Genomic DNA, 21,258 nt, shown 5'->3' with positions numbered 1-21,258 from the left:
GTGTACTACTGTACCTTGAGCTGCATGCCCAGGCTGCGGTAGAACAACACCAGGTGTGTGTGTGTGTGTGTGTGTGTGTGTACTACTGTACCTTGAGCTGCATGCCCAGGCTGCGGTAGAACAACACCAGGTGTGTGTGTGTGTGTGTGTGTACTACTGTACCTTGAGCTGCATGCCCAGACTGCGGTAGAACAACACCAGGTGTGTGTGTGTGTGTGTGTGTGTGTACTACTGTACCTTGAGCTGCATGCCCAGACTGCGGTAGAACAACACCAGGTGTGTCATGAAACGCAGCAGGTGAGGGGGCAGAGCAGGACTCCTGGTCAACCAGTTACTGAACTCCTCCAACAGACCTGAACACACAAAACACTGTTTTATACTCTTTCACACAGCAGTAACATACCTGGTGACCAGAACCACAAAGTCACTCTGGAGTGTGACTGACTACCTCATGTACCTGCATTAACCAGAACCACAAAGTCACTCTGGAGTGACTGACTACCTCATGTACCTGGTGACCAGAAAGTCACTCTGGAGAGTGACTGACTCCATCGTGACGTTTGTCTGACTGTACGGTCATTCCATAGGCTAACACCGACATGGCCATGGACATGATGTCACGATAGAACATGATGTCACGATATAACATTATGTCACGATATAACATGATGTCGCGATATAACATGATGTCGCGATAGAACATGATGTCGCGATAGAACATGATGTCGCGATAGAACATGATGTCGCGATAGAACATGATGTCGCGATAGAACATGATGTCGCGATAGAACATGATGTCGCGATAGAACATGATGTCGCGATAGAACATGATGTCGCGATAGAACATGATGTCGCGATAGAACATGATGTCGCGATAGAACATGATGTCGCGATAGAACATGATGTCGCGATAGAACATGATGTCGCGATAGAACATGATGTCGCGATAGAACATGATGTCGCGATAGAACATGATGTCGCGATAGAACATGATGTCGCGATAGAACATGATGTCACGATAGAACATGATGTCACGATAGAACATGATGTCACGATAGAACATGATGTCACGATAGAACATGATGTCACGATAGAACATGATGTCACGATAGAACATGATGTCACGATAGAACATGATGTCACGATAGAACATGATGTCACGATAGAACATGATGTCACGATAGAACATGATGTCACGATAGAACATGATGTCACGATAGAACATGATGTCACGATAGAACATGATGTCACGATAGAACATGATGTCACGATAGAACATGATGTCACGGTGGCTAATTGGCTGCTCTTTAACATCATTAAAACAATAGTAAGGAAAAACGATTTAACTCACATTGTAATGAATTCTAGGTCCTATTTCATTAGAGACAGAGAAACACTAGACAGCTAGTTAAAGATTAATAACAGACTCACCGTCCAGGTCACCAAGGAAACACTAGACAGCTAGTTAAAGGTTAATAACAGACTCACCGTCCAGGTCACCCAGGATAACTAACTTCTGGATAATGTGGTAGTGTTCTTTCGTCTCTTCCAGGACTTTCTGTGGAGAAGAGGGAAGGAGACATTCAGCATCTTTCACAGGACTATGGGAATCCCTAAAACCGGTACGATGTAGATAGCTAGTAGACTGCTACGATGTAGATAGCTAGTAGACTGCTACGATGTAGATAGCTAGTAGACTGCTACGATGTAGATAGCTAGTAGACTGCTACGATGTAGATAGCTAGTAGACTGCTACGATGTAGATAGCTAGTAGACTGGTACGATGTAGATGGCTAGTAGACTGCTACGATGTAGATAGCTAGTAGACAGCTACGATGTAGATAGCTAGTAGACAGCTACGATGTAGATAGCTAGTAGACTGGTTTGATGTAGACTGGTATGATGTAGATAGCTAGTAGACTGCTACGATGTAGATAGCTAGTAGACTGCTACGATGTAGATAGCTAGTAGACTGCTACGATGTAGATAGCTAGTAGACTGGTACGATGTAGATAGCTAGTAGACTGGTACGATGTAGATAGCTAGTAGACTGGTATGATGTATATAGCTAGTAGACTGGTGTGATGTAGACTGGTACGATGTAGATAGCTAGTAGACTGGTGTGATGTAGACTGGTACGATGTAGATAGCTAGTAGACTGCTACGATGTAGATAGCTAGTAGACTGGTACGATGTAGATAGCTAGTAGACTGCTACGATGTAGATAGCTAGTAGACTGGTGCGATGTAGATAGCTAGTAGACTGGTACGATGTAGATAGCTAGTAGACTGCTACGATGTAGATAGCTAGTAGACTGCTACGATGTAGATAGCTAGTAGACTGCTACGATGTAGATAGCTAGTAGACTGCTACGATGTAGATAGCTAGTAGACTGGTACGATGTAGATAGCTAGTAGACTGGTACGATGTAGATAGCTAATAGACTGGTGTGATGTAGATAGCTAGTAGACTGGTACAATGAAGATAGCTAGTAGACTGGTGTGATGTAGACTGGTACGATGTAGATAGCTAGTAGACTGGTGTGATGTAGACAGCTAGTAGACTGGTGTGATGTAGAGAGCTAGTAGACTGGTGTGATGTAGACAGCTAGTAGACTGGTGCGATGTAGATAGCTAGTAGACTGGTGTGATGTAGATAGCTAGTAGACTGGTGTGATGTAGATAGCTAGTAGACTGGTGTGATGTAGACAGCTAGTAGACTGGTGTGATGCAGACACACAGCTAGTTTGACAGAGCAGAAAAACAGATGCTTGACCTTTGACTCTGTTGCCAGCAGCTCCTCAAACACCTTCTCTAGTGTCCAGCTGGAGAGAAAAGGGAGACAGTACAATTTACATTTAGAAATAGAAAGGTTAGGAAGGTTAGATTCCTGATCCTCAGCCCTCCACTAGAGGCTGGGGATCTTACTTGGCCTCCAGGTATTCTCTACTAGAGGCTGAGGATCTTACTTGGTCTCCAGGTATTATCTACTACAGGCTGGGGATCTTACTTGGCCTCCAGGTATTCTCTACTAGAGGGGATCTTACTTGGCCTCCAGGTATTCTCTACTAGAGGGGATCTTACTTGGCCTCCAGGTATTCTCTACTAGAGGCTGAGGATCTTACTTGGCCTCCAGGTATTCTCTACTAGAGGCTGGGGATCTTACTTGGTCTCCAGGTATTCTCTACTAGAGGCTGGAGATCTTACTTGGCCTCCAGGTATTCTCTACCAGAGGGGATCTTACTTGGCCTCCAGGTATTCTCTACTAGAGGCTGGAGATCTTACTTGGCCTCCAGGTATTCTCTACTAGAGGGGATCTTACTTGGCCTCCAGGTATTCTCTACTACAGGCTGGGGATCTTACTTGGCCTCCAGGTATTCTCTACTAGAGGCTGGAGATCTTACTTGGCCTCCAGGTATTCTCTACTAGAGGGGATCTTACTTGGCCTCCAGGTATTCTCTACTACAGGCTGGGGATCTTACTTGGTCTCCAGGTATTCTCTACCAGAGGGGATCTTACTTGGCCTCCAGGTATTCTCGTGGCAGCTCCTCCAGCTCCTCGCTGCCCATCCCTGAGGACCGGACCTCCTGTTCCACAAGAGAGTCTACCAGGACCCTGAAGTAGGCCCACACACTGTCCTCCCACGACTCACACACTGGGAGCAGCTAGAGGGAGACAGAGAGGCAAATCACTACAACCACTCTACTGTAGTCCAGCTAGAGGGGAGAGACAGAGAGTCTACCAGAACCCTGACCCCCCCAATCCTCTTCCTCCCCCTGACCCCCCCCAATCCTCTTCCTCCCCCTGACCCCCCCCAATCCTCTTCCTCCCCCTGACCCCCCCCCAATCCTCTTCCTCCCCCTGACCCCCTCAATCCTCTTCCTCCCCCTGACCCCCCCAATCCTCTTCCTCCCCCTGACCCCCCCAATCCTCTTCCTCCACCTGACCCCCCACATCCTCCTCCACCTAACACATACAAGTGCTACAGAGAGAAGAGGAGAGGAGAGGAGAGTGTCTTAGGGAGATAACACCCAACATACAGCTACAGAGCGACAGACAGAGTCTTAGGGAGATAACACCCAACATACAGCTACAGAGCGACAGACAGAGTCTTAGGGAGATAACACCCAACATACAGCTACAGAGCAACAGACAGAGTCTTAGGGAGATAACACCCAACATACAGCTACAGAGCAACAGACAGAGTCTTAGGGAGATAACACCCAACATACAGCTACAGAGCAACAGACAGAGTCTTAGGGAGATAACACCCAACATACAGCTACAGAGCGACAGACAGAGTCTTAGGGAGAGAACACCCAACATACAGCTACAGAGCAACAGACAGAGTCTTAGGGAGATAACACCCAACATACAGCTACAGAGCAACAGACAGAGTCTTAGGGAGAGAACACCCAACATACAGCTACAGTGCAACAGACAGTGTCTTAGGGAGAGAACACCCAACATACAGCTACAGAGCAACAGACAGTCTTAGGGAGATAACACCCAACATACAGCTACAGAGCAACAGACAGAGTCTTAGGGAGATAACACCCAACATACAGCTACAGAGAGGAGAGGAGAGGAGAGGACAGTGTCTTAGGGAGAGAACACCCAACATACAGCTACAGTGCAACAGACAGTGTCTTAGGGAGAGAACACCCAACATACAGCTACAGAGCAACAGACAGTCTTAGGGAGATAACACCCAACATACAGCTACAGAGAGGAGAGGAGAGGAGAGGACAGTGTCTTAGGGAGAGAACACCCAACATACAGCTACAGAGAGGAGAGGAGAGGAGAGGACAGTGTCTTAGGGAGATAACACCCAACATACAGCTACAGAGAGGAGAGGAGAGGAGAGGAGAGAAGAGGAGAGGAGAGGAGAGTGTCTTAGGGAGAGAACACCCAACATACAGCTACAGAGAGGAGAGGAGAGGAGAGGACAGTGTCTTAGGGAGATAACACCCAACATACAGCTACAGAGAGGAGAGGAGAGGAGAGGAGAGGAGAGGAGAGGAGAGGACAGTGTCTTAGGGAGAGAACACCCAACATACAGCTACAGAGAGGAGAGGAGAGGAGAGGAGAGGAGAGGAGAGGAGAGGAGAGAAGAGGAGAGTGTCTTAGGGAGAGAACACCCAACATACCCGTTTGAGGTTCCCACTCAGAACAGCGTAGATGGCTCTCTCATATCTGCTGAAGTGTTCATTATCAGCCATCCTCCAGCAGCAGACCTTCCACACACAGCGCTGAGGGTTCCCCTCCACCGGTAGCAGCTCTGCCCCGCCTGGACACAGCTCAGTTCCATCACAGACCGTTCATAGGGGACGTGTGTTTAGGGTTGTTATGGTGACCCAATTACCGCCACACCGGCGATCACGAGTCATGACCGCAGTCAAATTCTAACGTGACCGTTTGGTCACGGTGACTAAACTTCTCTAAGCTCTGATGATGCTGATGGTCATGAGTAGCCTACCAAACCTGCCGGTCATTAGTAGCCTACCAAACCTGCCGGTCACGAGTAGCCTACCAAACCTGCCGGTCACGAGTAGCCTACCAAACCTGCCGGTCACGAGTAGCCTACCAAACCTGCCGGTCATGAGTAGCCTACCAAACCTGCCGGTCATGAGTAGCCTACCAAACCTGCCGGTCATGAGTAGCCTACCAAACCTGCCGGTCAGGAGTAGCCTACCAAACCTGCCGGTCATGAGTAGCCTACCAAACCTGCCGGTCATGAGTAGCCTACCAAACCTGCCGGTCATGAGTAGCCTACCAAACCTGCCGGTCATGAGTAGCCTACCAAACCTGCCGGTCATGAGTAGCCTACCAAACCTGCCGGTCATGAGTAGCCTACCAAACCTGCCGGTCATGAGTAGCCTACCAAACCTGCCGGTCATGAGTAGCCTACCAAACCTGCCGGTCATGAGTAGCCTACCAAACCTGCCGGTCATGAGTAGCCTACCAAACCTGCCGGTCATTAGTAGCCTACCAAACCTGCCGGTCATTAGTAGCCTACCAAACCTGCTGGTCATTAGTAGCCTACCAAACCTGCTGGTCATTAGTAGACTACCAAACCTGCTGGTCATTAGTAGACTACCAAACCTGCTGGTCATTAGTAGTCTACCAAACCTGCTGGTCATTAGTAGCCTACCAAACCTGCCGGTCATTAGTAGCCTACCAAACCTGCTGGTCATTAGTAGACTACCAAACCTGCTGGTCATTAGTAGCCTACCAAACCTGCCGGTCATGAGTAGCCTACCAAACCTGCCGGTCATGAGTAGCCTACCAAACCTGCCGGTCATGAGTAGCCTACCAAACCTGCCGGTCATTAGTAGCCTACCAAACCTGCTGGTCATTAGTAGCCTACCAAACCTGCCGGTCATTAGTAGCCTACCAAACCTGCTGGTCATTAGTAGCCTACCAAACCTGCTGGTCATTAGTAGCCTACCAAACCTGCCGGTCATTAGTAGCCTACCAAACCTGCCGGTCATTAGTAGCCTACCAAACCTGCTGGTCATGAGTAGCTTACCAAACCTGCCGGTCATGAGTAGCCTACCAAACCTGCTGGTCATTAGTAGCCTACCAAACCTGCTGGTCATTAGTAGCCTACCAAACCTGCTGGTCATTAGTAGACTACCAAACCTGCTGGTCATTAGTAGACTACCAAACCTGCTGGTCATTAGTAGCCTACCAAACCTGCCGGTCATTAGTAGCCTACCAAACCTGCTGGTCATTAGTAGACTACCAAACCTGCTGGTCATTAGTAGCCTACCAAACCTGCTGGTCATTAGTAGCCTACCAAACCTGCCGGTCATGAGTAGCCTACCAAACCTGCTGGTCATGAGTAGCCTACCAAACCTGCTGGTCATGAGTAGCCTACCAAACCTGCCGGTCATGAGTAGCCTACCAAACCTGCCGGTCATTAGTAGCCTACCAAACCTGCCGGTCATTAGTAGCCTACCAAACCTGCCGGTCATTAGTAGCCTACCAAACCTGCCGGTCATGAGTAGTCTACCAAACCTGCCGGTCATGAGTAGTCTACCAAACCTGCCGGTCATTAGTAGCCTACCAAACCTGCCGGTCATTAGTAGCCTACCAAACCTGCTGGTCATTAGTAGCCTACCAAACCTGCTGGTCATTAGTAGCCTACCAAACCTGCTAACTGCCTGGTACTCAGCACTCTGTTGGCAGGATTTATTTGACTTTTTAAAATGTTGACGTTCCAAAGGTCTGAATCAGTGTCTTGTAGGATGTGTGTGGAAGTCAGGAGATGCTAAATGTGTTTATCTTCATTGAAAAGGTCAATTACCGCGAGACAGACAGTTATTTACATGACAATCACCGGCTGACAAAAAGGTCACGACCTCCACTTGGTGTTATACATCGGTTGGTGAGAGTGTACGACGGAGAACTGACCTCCGTTGATGTTGGGGTCGTGGTACAGCTTCCATCCCTCCAGAGTAGCAGCTCTCCATGCCTGGCCACAGCGCTTACACAGCCTCTGGGCCTACACACACAACCACACGTCACTGTGACTAGAAACCAGTTCAGTGTAACCCTCCCATCCACCAGGTGGCGCTGTACTGAGACCGGTCTCAAAACGCCACCCTATTACCTATACACGGCACTACTTTTGTGACCAGAGAACTATGAGCCCTGGTCAAAACAGTGCACAGTGAACAGGGAACAAATGGTGCCATTTGAGAGTGTCTCCCGTTTCTCACCTCGTCTGTCATGCCCGCTCTGAGGAGGGTGAAGAGGTACTTCAGCAGTCTGGCATCATCCTCTCTGTCCAGGTCTGCCAGGGGACGTCTCTGTCTGATGGGGGCGTCAGGGTCCTACAGACACACAGAGTTACTTTCTGTTCTAAGTAAAACAACGTATTCCCTATCATGGCATCAGAGCATGTGTATGTAGGAGAGAGTGTGAGTGTGAGATTGTAAAGAGCAGGCCTAAAAGCTCCTCTTACCAGCTCAGTAATCAGGGGAACATTGAAGCCTGTGAAGATTAGGCCTAAAAGCCCCTCTTACCAGCTCAGTAACCAGGGGAACAGTAACCAGGGGAACATTGAAGCCTGTGAAGAGCAGGCCTAAAAGTCCCTCTTACCAGCTCAGTAACCAGGGGAACAGTAACCAGGGGAACATTGAAGCCTGTGAAGAGCAGGCCTAAAAAGTCCCTCTTACCAGCTCAGTAACCAGGGGAACATTGAAGCCTGTGAAGAGCAGGCCTAAAAAGTCCCTCTTACCAGCTCAGTAACCAGGGTAACATTGAAGCCTGTGAAGAGCAGGCCTAAAAAGTCCCTCTTACCAGCTCAGTAACCAGGGTAACAGTAACCAGGGGAACATTGAAGCCTGTGAAGAGCAGGCCTAAAAAGCCCCTCTTACCAGCTCAGTAACCAGGGGAACATTGAAGCCTGTGAAGAGCAGGCCTAAAAGTCCCTCTTACCAGCTCAGTAACCAGGGGAACATTGAAGCCTGTGAAGAGCAGGCCTAAAAGTCCCTCTTACCAGCTCAGTAACCAGGGGAACATTGAAGCCTGTGAAGAGCAGGCCTAAAAGTCCCTCTTACCAGCTCAGTAACCAGGGGAACATTGAAGCCTGTGAAGAGCAGGCCTAAAAGTCCCTCTTACCAGCTCAGTAACCAGGGGAACATTGAAGCCTGTGAAGAGCAGGCCTAAAAAGCCCCTCTTACCAGCTCAGTAACCAGGGGAACATTGAAGCCTGTGCTGGAGGTGTTTCTCCTCAGTTTCAGAGCATGAAGGGTATTCTCCCTGAAAGTCAAACAGAATATTAGCCAAGGCACATGGTCTTCCTAACGACACGCAAGCGCTCGTCTCTCTCAAATGACTCCAGCGACTTACCAGTAGACAGACTTGGCGTAGTATTCAATGTTGTCGGAGAAGTCCCCGATTTCATCTTTGGCGATACTCTCTAACCAATCCACAACCAACTAAGAGAGAGGAGGTGAAACGATGATTTAAAACTTTACAAAATGATCTCTATTACAACCATCCATCAGACCAAACAGGACTGTACCACTAGAGACAGACAATAGGGTAGGAGGTGTGTGTGTGTGTGTGTATACACTACCAGTCAAAAGTTTTAGAAAACCTGCTCATTCCAGGCCTTTTCTTTATTTTTTACTATGTTCTACATTGTAGAATAATAATGAAGACGTCAAAACTATGAAATAACACCCATGGAATCATGTCGTAACCAAAAAAAAAAGTTTTTAAACAAAACAGATTCTTCAAAGTAGCCACCCTTTGCCTTGATTGACAGCTTTGCACACTCTTGGCATTCTCTCAACCAGCTTCATGAGGTAGTTACCCGGAAAGCATTTCAATTAACAGGTGTGCCTTCTTAAAAGTTGATTTGTGGAATTTCTTTCCTTCTTAATGCGTTTGAGCCAATCAGTTGTGTTGTGACAAGGTAGGGGTGGAATACAGAAGATAGCCCTATTTGATAAAAGACCAAGTCCATATTATGGCAAAAACAGCTCAAATAAGCAAAGAGAAATGACAGTCCATCATTACTTTAAGACATGAAGGTCAGTCAATGCGGAACATTTCAAGAACTTGGAACGTTTCTTCAAGTGCAGTCACAAAAACCATCAAGCGCTACGATGAAACTGGCTCTCATGAGGACCTCCACAGGAAAGGAAGACCCAGAGTTACCTCTGCTGTGATGAAACTGGCTCTCATGAGGACCGCCACAGGAAAGGGAGACCCAGAGTTACCTCTGCTGTGATGAAACTGTCTCTCATGAGGACCGCCACAGGAAAGGGAGACCCAGAGTTACCTCTGCTGTGATGAAACTGGCTCTCATGAGGACCGCCACAGGAAAGGGAGACCCAGAGTTACCTCTGCTGCAGAAGATAAGTTCATTAGAGTTAACTGGCTCTCATGAGGACCGCCACAGGAAAGGGAGACCCAGAGTTCCCTCTGCTGCAGAGAATAAGTTAAGAGTTACCAGCCTCAGATTGCAGCCCAAATAAATTCTTCACAGAGTTCAAGTAACAGACAGATCTCAACATCAACTGTTCAGAGGAGTGTGTGAATCAGGCCTTCATGGTCGAATTGCTGCAAAGAAACCACTACTAAAGGACACCAATAAGAAGAAGAGACTTGGTTGGGCCAAGAAACACGAGTAATGGACATTAGATCGGTGGAAATCTGTCCTTTGGTCTGATGAGTCCAAATTTGAGATTTTTGGTTCCAACTGCCGTGTCTTTGTGAGACGCAGAGTAGGTGAACGGATGATCTCCGCATGTGTGGTTCCCACCGTGAAGCATGGAGGAGGAGGTGTGTGGTTCCCACCGTGAAGCATGGAGGAGGTGTGATGGTGTGGGGGTGCTTTGCTGGTGACACTGTCAGTGATTTATTTAGAATTCAAGGCACACATAACCAGCATGGCTACCACAGCATTCTGCACTAAAACGCCATCCCATCTGATTTGCACTTAGTGAGACTATCATTTGTTTTTCATCAGGACAATGACCCAACACACCTCCAGGCCGTGTAAGGCTATTTGACCAAGAAGGAGAGTAATGGAGTGCTGCATCAGATGATCTGGCCTCCACGATCACCCAAACTCAACCAAACATGTGCTCAGCATATGTGGGAACTCCTTCAAGACTGTTGGAAAAGCATTCCAGGTGATGCTGGTTGAGAGAATGCCAAGAGTGTGCAAAGCTGTCATCAAGGCAAAGGGTGACAACTTTGAAGAATCTAAAATATATTTTGATTTGTTTAACACTTTTTTTTGGTTACTACATGATTCCATATGTGTTATTTCATAGTTTTGATGTCTTCACTATTATTCTACAATGTAGAACATGTTGACTAGTACTGTATGTGTTTTTATGTGTGTGTGTGTATGTGTGTGAGAGAGAGAGTCTAACCTGACTCTGGCGTACTACAGCATCTCTCTGGAAAAGTTGTTCCATCACCACCTTCTCACTAACACCGGGAGCCTGAGGAGAGATGGTCACACACACAGGAGAGAGGACGGTTACTCCATTTCCTTCTCTCTCTCCATCACACAGGAGAGAGGACGGTTACTCCATTTCCTTCTCTCCATCACACAGCAAGAAACACCTGTAGTTCCCTAACGACATCATAGTTGTAGAGGAGTACTCACAGCCACATCCATCATGATGTCATCCTCCAGCTCTGACTGGATCCTGTCTCTGAGGGGGGAGGGACACAGTGATGTAACAAAGTCAAACCACGTGTCTCCATAGCAACACCATTCCTCTATGTAGTGATGAGGAAAACGAATGCAAAAATAGATAGTTACATGTAGATAGGGATATTGTTTTGGATGACATAGCGTAGCGACATTTAGCTATACATTTTTTTTGTTGCGCTAGTCGGCTGTACCTACACCTAAACTTTTCCTTCACAGTTTGTTCTCTATCTTTTTAAAATAGGGAGCCAATTGGTTCAGCATTAAAACATGTCTCTCTCTCTTGTCCCTCTGCAGCAGACATGTGGTGAACATGTGTTTGGAACATCGAATCACAATGACATCACAATACATTTGGTATCGGCGTGTAAGTATTGTGATGATATCGTTTTGTGAGTTCCCTGGTAATTCACAGCCCTAATATATATATATATATATATATATATATATATATATATATATATATATATATATATATATATATATATATATATAGAGAGAGAGAGAGAGAGAGAGAGATAGAGAGAGAGAACGGAAGGGACAGACAGACAGACCGTGAGACAGACAGACAGACCGTGAGACAGACAGACAGACCGTGAGACAGACAGACAGACAGACCGTGAGACAGACAGACAGACAGACCGTGAGACAGACAGACAGACAGACCGTGAGACAGACAGACAGACCGTGAGACAGACAGACAGACAGACCGTGAGACAGACAGACAGACAGACCGTGAGACAGACAGACAGACAGACAGACAGACCGTGAGACAGACAGACAGACAGACAGACCGTGAGACAGACAGACAGACAGACCGTGAGACAGACAGACAGACAGACCGTGAGACAGACAGACCGACAGACCGTGAGACAGACAGACCGTGAGACAGACAGTGAGACAGACAGTGAGACAGACAGACCGTGAGACAGACCGTGAGACAGACAGACAGACAGACAGACAGTGAGACAGACAGACAGTGAGACAGACAGACAGTGAGACAGACCGACAGACAGACCAGACCGTGAGACAGACAGACAGACAGACCGTGAGACAGACAGACAGACCGTGAGACAGACAGACAGACCGTGAGACAGACAGACCGTGAGACAGACAGACCGTGAGACAGACAGACAGACAGACACTAACCTGTATAGAGAAGTGATGAGGCGCCAGGTGACCATCTCCTGCTGTAAAAGCCATCTCATACCAGCAGTCTTAGAGGACTTCTGTTGCCCTGGAGCTGCCCTCGATACCAGCCTCTGGAGCATGCCCACCTGGTACACACAATACACCATTATCACTGTGTTCATAAGGGCAGCATAGCTATACAATACACCATTATCACTGTGTTCATAAGGGCAGCATAGCTATACATACACCATTATCACTGTGTTCATAAGGGCAGCATAGCTATACATACACCATTATCACTGTGTTCATAAGGGCAGCATAGCTATACATAAACCATTATCACTGTGTTCATAAGGGCAGCATAGCTATACATACACCATTATCACTGTGTTCATAAGGGCAGCACACAGCTCTGCATATAAAACACACAATAACTCACACACACACACATACGCTCGCACATACCCACGCTTGAGGAGCAAACCTCCTGCTCTACAAACTCTTGCACACACACACACACACAAACACACGTGTTCTAAAACACACACACAACACACATCACACACACACGGGTTCTAAAACACACACAACACACACACACACACACACACACGGATTCTAAAACACACACAGTAGAGGGAAGTTGGTTGAGGTAAGTTGGTTGAGGTAAGTTGGTTGAGGGAAGTTGGTTGAGGGAAGTTGGTTGAGGGAAGTTGGTTGAGGGAAGTTGGTTGAGGGAAGTTGGTTGAGGGAAGTTGGTTGAGGGAAGTTGGTTGAGGGAAGTTGGTTGAGGGAAGTTGGTTGAGGGAAGTTGGTTGAGGGAAGTTGGTTGAGGGAAGTTGGTTGAGGGAAGTTGGTTGAGGGAAGTTGGTTGAGGGAAGTGAGAAAACGGTACCTTGTCTTGACAGATGGCTTCATATTCCCCCAGCAGGTCAAAGACAGCAGTGGAGGAGTGTCTGAGATAGGACTGGAGGAACTCTGGGAACAGACTGACTGACGCTGCAGGACACAGAGGGGAGGGGGTCAGAGGTCAGCAGTGGAGGAGTGTCTTAGATAGGACTGGAGGAACTCTGTGAACAGACTGACTGACGCTGCAGGACACAGAGGGGAGGGGGTCAGAGGTCAGCAGTGGAGGAGTGTCTGAGATAGGACTGGAGGAACTCTGGGAACAGACTGACTGACGCTGCAGGACACAGAGGGGAGGGGGGGGTCAGAGGTCAGCAGTGGAGGAGTGTCTGAGATAGGACTGGAGGAACTCTGGGAACAGACTGACTGACGCTGCAGGACACAGAGGGGGGGGGGGGGGGGGGTCAGAGGTCAGCAGTGGAGGAGTGTCTGAGATAGGACTGGAGGAACTCTGGGAACAGACTGACTGACGCTGCAGGACACAGAGGGGGGGGGGGGGGGGGGGTCAGAGGTCAGCAGTGGAGGAGTGTCTGAGATAGGACTGGAGGAACTCTGGGAACAGACTGACTGACGCTGCAGGACACAGAGGGGAGGGGGTCAGAGGTCAGCAGTGGAGGAGTGTCTGAGATAGGACTGGAGGAACTCTGGGAACAGACTGACTGACGCTGCAGGACACAGAGGGGAGGGGGGTCAGAGGTCAGCAGTGGAGGAGTGTCTGAGATAGGACTGGAGGAACTCTGGGAACAGACTGACTGACGCTGCAGGACACAGAGGGGGGGGGGGGGGGGGGGGGGTCAGAGGTCAGCAGTGGAGGAGTGTCTGAGATAGGACTGGAGGAACTCTGGGAACAGACTGACTGACGCTGCAGGACACAGAGGGGAGGGGGGTCAGAGGTCAGCAGTGGAGGAGTGTCTGACATAGGACTGGAGGAACTCTGGGAACAGACTGACTGACGCTGCAGGACACAGAGGGGAGGGGGGTCAGAGGTCAGCAGTGGAGGAGTGTCTGACATAGGACTGGAGGAACTCTGGGAACAGACTGACTGACGCTGCAGGACACAGAGGGGGGGGGGGGGGGGGTCAGAGGTCAGCAGTGGAGGAGTGTCTGAGATAGGACTGGAGGAACTCTGGGAACAGACTGACTGACGCTGCAGGACACAGAGGGGGGGGGGGGGGGGGTCAGAGGTCAGCAGTGGAGGAGTGTCTGAGATAGGACTGGAGGAACTCTGGGAACAGACTGACTGACGCTGCAGGACACAGAGGGGAGGGGGTCAGAGGTCAGCAGTGGAGGAGTGTCTGAGATAGGACTGGAGGAACTCTGGGAACAGACTGACTGACGCTGCAGGACACAGAGGGGAGGGGGGTCAGAGGTCAGCAGTGGAGGAGTGTCTGAGATAGGACTGGAGGAACTCTGGGAACAGACTGACTGACGCTGCAGGACACAGAGGGGGGGGGGGGGGGGGGGGGGGTCAGAGGTCAGCAGTGGAGGAGTGTCTGAGATAGGACTGGAGGAACTCTGGGAACAGACTGACTGACGCTGCAGGACACAGAGGGGAGGGGGGTCAGAGGTCAGCAGTGGAGGAGTGTCTGACATAGGACTGGAGGAACTCTGGGAACAGACTGACTGACGCTGCAGGACACAGAGGGGAGGGGGTCAGAGGTCAGCAGTGGAGGAGTGTCTGAGATAGGACTGGAGGAACTCTGGGAACAGACTGACTGATGCTGCAGGACACAGAGGGGAGGGGGGTCAGAGGTCAGTAGCAGAGGAGTGTCTGAGATAGGACTGGAGGAACTCTGGGAACAGACTGACTGACGCTGCAGGACACAAGGGGGGGGGGGGGGGGGGGGTCAAGGGTCAGCGTTGTATTCTATTCTGGGGCGGCAGGTAGTCTAGTGGTTAGAGCGTTGGACTAGTCACCGAAAGGTTGCAAGTTCAAATCCCCGAGCTGTCGTTCTGCCCCTGAACAAGGCAGTTAACCCACTGTTCCTAGACCAGTTAACCCACTCTTCCTAGACCAGTTAACCCACTGTTCCTAGACCAGTTAACCCACTGTTCCTAGCAGTTAACCCACTGTTCCTAGACCAGTTAACCCACTGTTCCTAGACCAGTTAACCCACTGTTCCTAGACCAGTTAACCCACTGTTCCTAGACCAGTTAACCCACTGTTCCTAGGCAGTTAACCCGCTGTTCCTAGACCAGTTAACCCGCTGTTCCTAGACCAGTTAACCCGCTGTTCCTAGACCAGTTAACCCGCTCTTCCTAGACCAGTTAACCCGCTCTTCCTAGACCAGTTAACCCACTCTTCCTAGACCAGTTAACCCACTCTTCCTAGACCAGTTAACCCACTCTTCCTAGACCAGTTAACCCACTCTTCCTAGACCAGTTAACCCACTCTTCCTAGACCAGTTAACCCACTCTTCCTAGACCAGTTAACCCCACTGTTCCTAGACCAGTTAACCCCACTGTTCCTAGACCAGTTAACCCACTGTTCCTAGACCAGTTAACCCACTGTTCCTAGACCAATTAACCCACTGTTCCTAGACCAATTAACCCACTGTTCCTAGACCAGTTAACCCACTGTTCCTAGACCAGTTAACCCACTGTTCCTAGACCAGTTAACCCACTGTTCCTAGACCAGTTAACCCACTGTTCCTAGACCAGTTAACCCACTGTTCCTAGACCAGTTAACCCACTGTTCCTAGACCAGTTAACCCACTGTTCCTAGACCAGTTAACCCACTGTTCCTAGACCAGTTAACCCACTGTTCCTAGACCAGTTAACCCACTCTTCCTAGACCAGTTAACCCACTCTTCCTAGACCAGTTAACCCACTGTTCCTAGACCAGTTAACCCACTGTTCCTAGACCAGTTAACCCCACTGTTCCTAGACCAGTTAACCCACTGTTCCTAGACCAGTTAACCCACTGTTCCTAGACCAGTTAACCCACTGTTCCTAGACCAGTTAACCCACTGTTCCTAGACCAGTTAACCCACTGTTCCTAGACCAGTTAACCCACTGTTCCTAGACCAGTTAACCCCACTGTTCCTAGACCAGTTAACCCACTGTTCCTAGACCAGTTAACCCACTGTTCCTAGACCAGTTAACCCACTGTTCCTAGACCAGTTAACCCCACTGTTCCTAGACCAGTTAACCCACTGTTCCTAGGCCGTCATTGAAAATAAGAATTTGTTCTTTAACTGACTTGCCTAGTTAAATAAAAAGGTAAAAAAATTCATTCTAAACATTTACAGAACAACACCTAGCCACTACCCTCTGTAACCCCTTTCCCCAAATCTGGACCTTGAAGTCAGTTATACGTGCTGATTTTCAGACCTGGCTGGGAAACCTGGGAAACGGAACCGCTGGCTCAATCAGTGATATTAAAAAAATCAATCAACAACCAGGGAGAAAATAAATGAATCTGACCAGCCTCTCCGGGATCCTCCTCCTTCAGCATTACAGAGGACATGTTAATGTCGTCAGTAAAGCTGGTGTCCCCCAGTCCCAGGCCGGACAGAGGAGACGGGTACAGGCTGTTGGTCCAGTCACTGTCATCCAGGTTCTGGAGCCCAGAGGGAGACAAGAGACGCAGTCAAAAACACAGAAACAACCAGTGTGTGGATCCAGGTTCTGGAGCCCAGAGGGAGACAAGAGACGCAGTCAAAAACACAGAAACAACCAGTGTGTGGATCCAGGTTCTGGAGCCCAGAGGGAGACAAGAGACGCAGTCAAAAACACAGAAACAACCAGCGTGTGGATCCAGGTTCTGGAGCCCAGAGGGAGACAAGAGACACAGTCAAAAACACAGAAACAACCAGCGTGTGGATCCAGGTTCTGGAGCCCAGAGGGAGACAAGAGACACAGTCAAAAACACAGAAACAACCAGTGTGTGGATCCAGGTTCTGGAGCCCAGAGGGAGACAAGAGACACAGTCAAAAACACAGAAACAACCAGCGTGTGGATCCAGGTTCTGGAGCCCAGAGGGAGACAAGAGACGCAGTCAAAAACACAGAAACAACCAGCGTGTGGATCCAGGTTCTGGAGCCCAGAGGGAGACAAGAGACGCAGTCAAAAACACAGAAACAACCAGCGTGTGGATCCAGGTTCTGGAGCCCAGAGGGAGACAAGAGACACAGTCAAAAACACAGAAACAACCAGTGTGTGGATCCAGGTTCTAGAGCCCAGAGGGAGACAAGAGACACAGTCAAAAACACAGAAACAACCAGTGTGTGGATCCAGGTTCTGGAGCCCAGAGGGAGACAGAGACGCAGTCAAAAACACAGAAACAACCAGCGTGTGGATCGGCCTCAACGAAACTTGATTAAAAGGTACAGTCAGCGACATGACGTTTTGCACGAGCAGCATCGCAGATATTGCGATGAGCAAGATGCAACACTTCCCTCTCACACAGTATCTGCACGGGGTTCGCTTCACACTCTTACAACATGGTAGCTACATGACCAAAACAGTGGAGAAGTTTAGCCTCGCGCTCCAACGCTCTTTAGTTGCTGTAGAAAATTGACCCACTATACTGTTTACTTTATCTACGTCATATCACTGATTCTACCTTTAATAAGTGTCAACAACTGATGAATGGTGATGCAGTGTGGTTTAATTGGCTATTCTATTGGCTCGGTTCCACTGTCTCCGGATCCCCTCTTTGGAGAGAGACAGAACCACACAGTGTCTGTCAGCAGACAGAACACCCAGTCAAGACTGGTATCCATCTCCTCACCATGCTCATAGTGCCCAGGGGAGGTCGCGGTGTATGGATGAAACGAGGAGTCCTGCGCCCTGTCCCCAAGATGGCCGACACATCTGGGTTCCTAGCAGCACTCTTCGGGGTGACTGTAGGGAGAGGGAGGAGGAATCACCACTACTGCAATTTACAATAGAGAACAATCTGTTACAACAGTATAGCCTTGTCTCCTCCGGTCATTCTGGGAGACACCAGCTGGTGGATGGTGAGAGTCCGGGTTAACAAACTGGACCATATGTCTTATTTTATCTCGATGTCTTTATCGTGGTTGACACCACTTTTACCTTTAACCAAACAATGCTCTCATAGCAGAGCCAGAGGGCTGTGTTGGTATTGAAGAGGACAGACTTACAGGACTGTTTGAAGAGGGATCCAGGTGTGTAGCAGGGCAGGGAACGGGCAGGTGTGGTGGTACTACCTTGGTTGTCATCACGAGGAGAAAGGACTGGACAACAACGGTCAGGGAATATAACTGGCTAGTTACTGTTATCTAAAAGACACACCTTATGCAGTCATATAACAGCCCCATGAGACTTCTGTTAGCTAACTAATAGTCTGAGCAACGGTGTGTGTGAGCAATGAGCATCAGTAATGCAGGTCTTAAATGGTGTAACCTAGACAACAGGTAGGTAGGTTTACCATGACAATGGCCCAATAAGGATACAGTTGAATTGAGCCTTCTTCTGAACTGAACTCTTTCGGCGTGCTGCTCTGGTCACTTCGGCATCTCGTACAATAGGCGACAGCAACTCATTCTGGTCCCTACGCAGAGGAAACATGTTGGATGGATGCAAACAATCAAGATATCATCATTCTGCCTAAGGCATAAGATACTTTGTAGCTAGTTATAATTTAATTGAGAAGTTTTTTTTTAGGAAAGCCTTTCCATCTACCAGAAAACGGTTAGGCCTATCAATAGCATTGCTATATTTTCCCCTGTTCCTTAAAATGTCTTACCTTGCTTCAAAAGTAGCCTATAGCCAAAATCTTACAACAGAAACGTAGAGGAAATTATTGTATTAAGGCTTCCTCGTACGCATTCTCCTATTCTAATTTGTTTTCTTTCGTTGTCAAGCAACCAAAGACTTTATCCAAGTCATTGTTAGCAACTCATGATAGTTGTTGCATCTTTAGATCTCCCTTCGTTCTACATTTCTATTGGATATTTCCATATCTGTCCATGAAGCCTCTGAACAACGTTTTCCTGCAAATTGCATTCTGGAACATTTGTGCGTAGACCTCTACCGCTGTGTGCACATCGCTGCGCCTAAAATTTTAAGCTAAACATTCTGGGCCCAGTTCTCCAAAAGCATCTTAAACAGCGACTGCCTTTATAAAGCAACAAACCCTTTTGAAAACAGCCCGTGTGGCATCGATATGAATCAGAAACAGTTCGCCTATTCTAGTGTCCAAATTGACTACACGGTGTAAATAGGATCATTTTTGGTCATAAAGTCAGTCTCGTCTAAAACAGAGTTTGGACTTTTGCGTGTCACACAACAGGTAAATGAAGTTTGAGTTTTGATTTGACAATGTACATATATATATGCCCACTTAACATGGGGTGAACAGCTGTGGTGATTGCTCTGTCTAGCAGCTGACTCTGTTTACATAAGACAACACATTGCAACAACAACAACAATTACTTGAGAAATACTGCATCAACACATCTTAGAGGTGAAATTGCACAACTGAAACTCGATTGGCAAACACGTCAACATGTATTACAGATTCATTCTAATTCTATGTATTACAGATCGATCCAAACCGGTCCCTGATCTATTCCATCAGCCTTATTAATTGATTTTACGTAAAACGTTACCTCCACTACACTACTTTAATACGCATTATGGGGATTAAGAAATTAATATACGGAATGAGCACTGAAAAATAAGTGGGTGTCTAGCAGTCACTAAACTAAATAGGGGGGGGGGGGATCCTCTATGGGGAAACTGAATGAAGATACATGCCGCTGAAGCTGCACTAGACCAGATGCTAAAATTACGCTAGCTACCTGTAATCCAGAAACAATATATCCCGTTAAACAAGTCACAAGTTACTGAACACTTCAAATGAAAATAAAACGTGATTTACTATAAAGACCCATTAGTTGACTAGCTGGTGGTACAAACAAACCACTTGCTTAGACAGCTGCAAGACACGTTCAAACGACTAGCTTAGCAAGCTAATATTGCTAACACATGTCCCATACCTGCCGTTACAAATCTACAGACAGCGTACTTATGTAGTACACTCACTAAATACTGTAACAAGGTCACATATATCCCTGTAATTCATATTTTTATATCAGCATAAGAAGCGTTTTACCAGTCCATGACAGCAGGATATTAACTCCACAGTAAACTACTCCAGTCTGATAGTTTCTACTTCTGGTTCCCGCTCGACAAGGAATTACAATCGAGCTCCAATACTGTTCATTAATACACCCCCGCCCATTAAATACAGCCAATATCCCATTCTTTTGCGACTCAAAATCATTCGTAAAATCTAAATAAAGTCATTTTAAATTGGGAAAATCAGTGTTTACTAGTTAATAAATTATATTTGAGATTATACTCGATTACTTTGGACTGATGACCGTAAACAGCTGCTGCCATAGAGATAAGATAGAGAATTCATGTTTTTATATCTGTGCCATTATATCGTCTGTGAGCACACCGGGCAGCGCCATTGAGGCAATTTCTACTTGAAGTAGTCCATTTTCTTATTCTCGATTGTCTGATCCCTCCTGATGACCCGGTTGGGACATGATTCAATCAGAGTCATCAGGAGGGATCAGATAATACAGTTGGAAGTCTCACCCAGTTAACTACATTACAATGGTGCTGAAGCCCTTCAATGGAGCTACACATGCTATAAAACTGGTATTTGGGCCATTACAGGCCTCTATGATTCTCTATGACTGCTGAGCGTCATCTATTCCACAGGCTGTAAAGAGTAGTCATGTTGCGCTCAATAACGGACCATTCCTATAGCGCCACCCTCGGGCAGCAACAGTTAAACGTCCGTATTTTATTTTAATTTTACTCGTGAAGAGGTTATTCTCTCGGCCAACCCTTCTTTAAATCATCTCATTTACCAAAGCATTCTTTCTTGATATCATGGCAATGTATTAAACATGAACTTGTAGCACGTAAAGTTATACAATAGCATATGGCTATGTGTCCAGAATGTTTCACTTTGGCACAATTAGTCTTTAAAACATAAAATAAAAGTATATATATTTTCATTTTTATTGTACTTTTTCT

General features: G+C 47.7%; 1 protein-coding gene across 1 annotated transcript in view; it reads right to left on the bottom strand.

The window, feature by feature from the left end:
• LOC110490690 (nuclear pore complex protein Nup107) overlaps window positions 1-20,325 on the bottom strand; it is a 53,310-nt gene extending 32,985 nt beyond the window's left edge. The window contains exons 1-18 of the mRNA XM_036956650.1: window positions 20,318-20,325; window positions 18,654-18,751; window positions 18,342-18,434; window positions 17,966-18,078; window positions 16,657-16,792; window positions 13,220-13,323; window positions 12,340-12,467; window positions 11,143-11,191; window positions 10,904-10,975; window positions 8,862-8,950; window positions 8,693-8,771; window positions 7,727-7,840; window positions 7,419-7,509; window positions 5,150-5,289; window positions 3,519-3,664; window positions 2,776-2,824; window positions 1,489-1,558; window positions 238-353 (exon numbers count right to left, since the gene is read on the bottom strand). Of these exons, the coding sequence (XP_036812545.1) occupies window positions 238-353; window positions 1,489-1,558; window positions 2,776-2,824; window positions 3,519-3,664; window positions 5,150-5,289; window positions 7,419-7,509; window positions 7,727-7,840; window positions 8,693-8,771; window positions 8,862-8,950; window positions 10,904-10,975; window positions 11,143-11,191; window positions 12,340-12,467; window positions 13,220-13,323; window positions 16,657-16,792; window positions 17,966-18,078; window positions 18,342-18,434; window positions 18,654-18,751; window positions 20,318-20,325 (1,695 nt within the window). The remainder of the gene's footprint in view (window positions 1-237; window positions 354-1,488; window positions 1,559-2,775; window positions 2,825-3,518; window positions 3,665-5,149; window positions 5,290-7,418; window positions 7,510-7,726; window positions 7,841-8,692; window positions 8,772-8,861; window positions 8,951-10,903; window positions 10,976-11,142; window positions 11,192-12,339; window positions 12,468-13,219; window positions 13,324-16,656; window positions 16,793-17,965; window positions 18,079-18,341; window positions 18,435-18,653; window positions 18,752-20,317) is intronic.
• Window positions 20,326-21,258: the final 933 nt, after the last annotated feature.

This window comes from Oncorhynchus mykiss, chromosome 21 (assembly GCF_013265735.2).
Source record: "Oncorhynchus mykiss isolate Arlee chromosome 21, USDA_OmykA_1.1, whole genome shotgun sequence".
In the NCBI taxonomy this organism is placed as follows: domain Eukaryota; kingdom Metazoa; phylum Chordata; class Actinopteri; order Salmoniformes; family Salmonidae; genus Oncorhynchus; species Oncorhynchus mykiss.
Note: the sequence above shows the minus strand (reverse complement) of the source record. Positions and strands in the feature narration are given on the sequence as shown.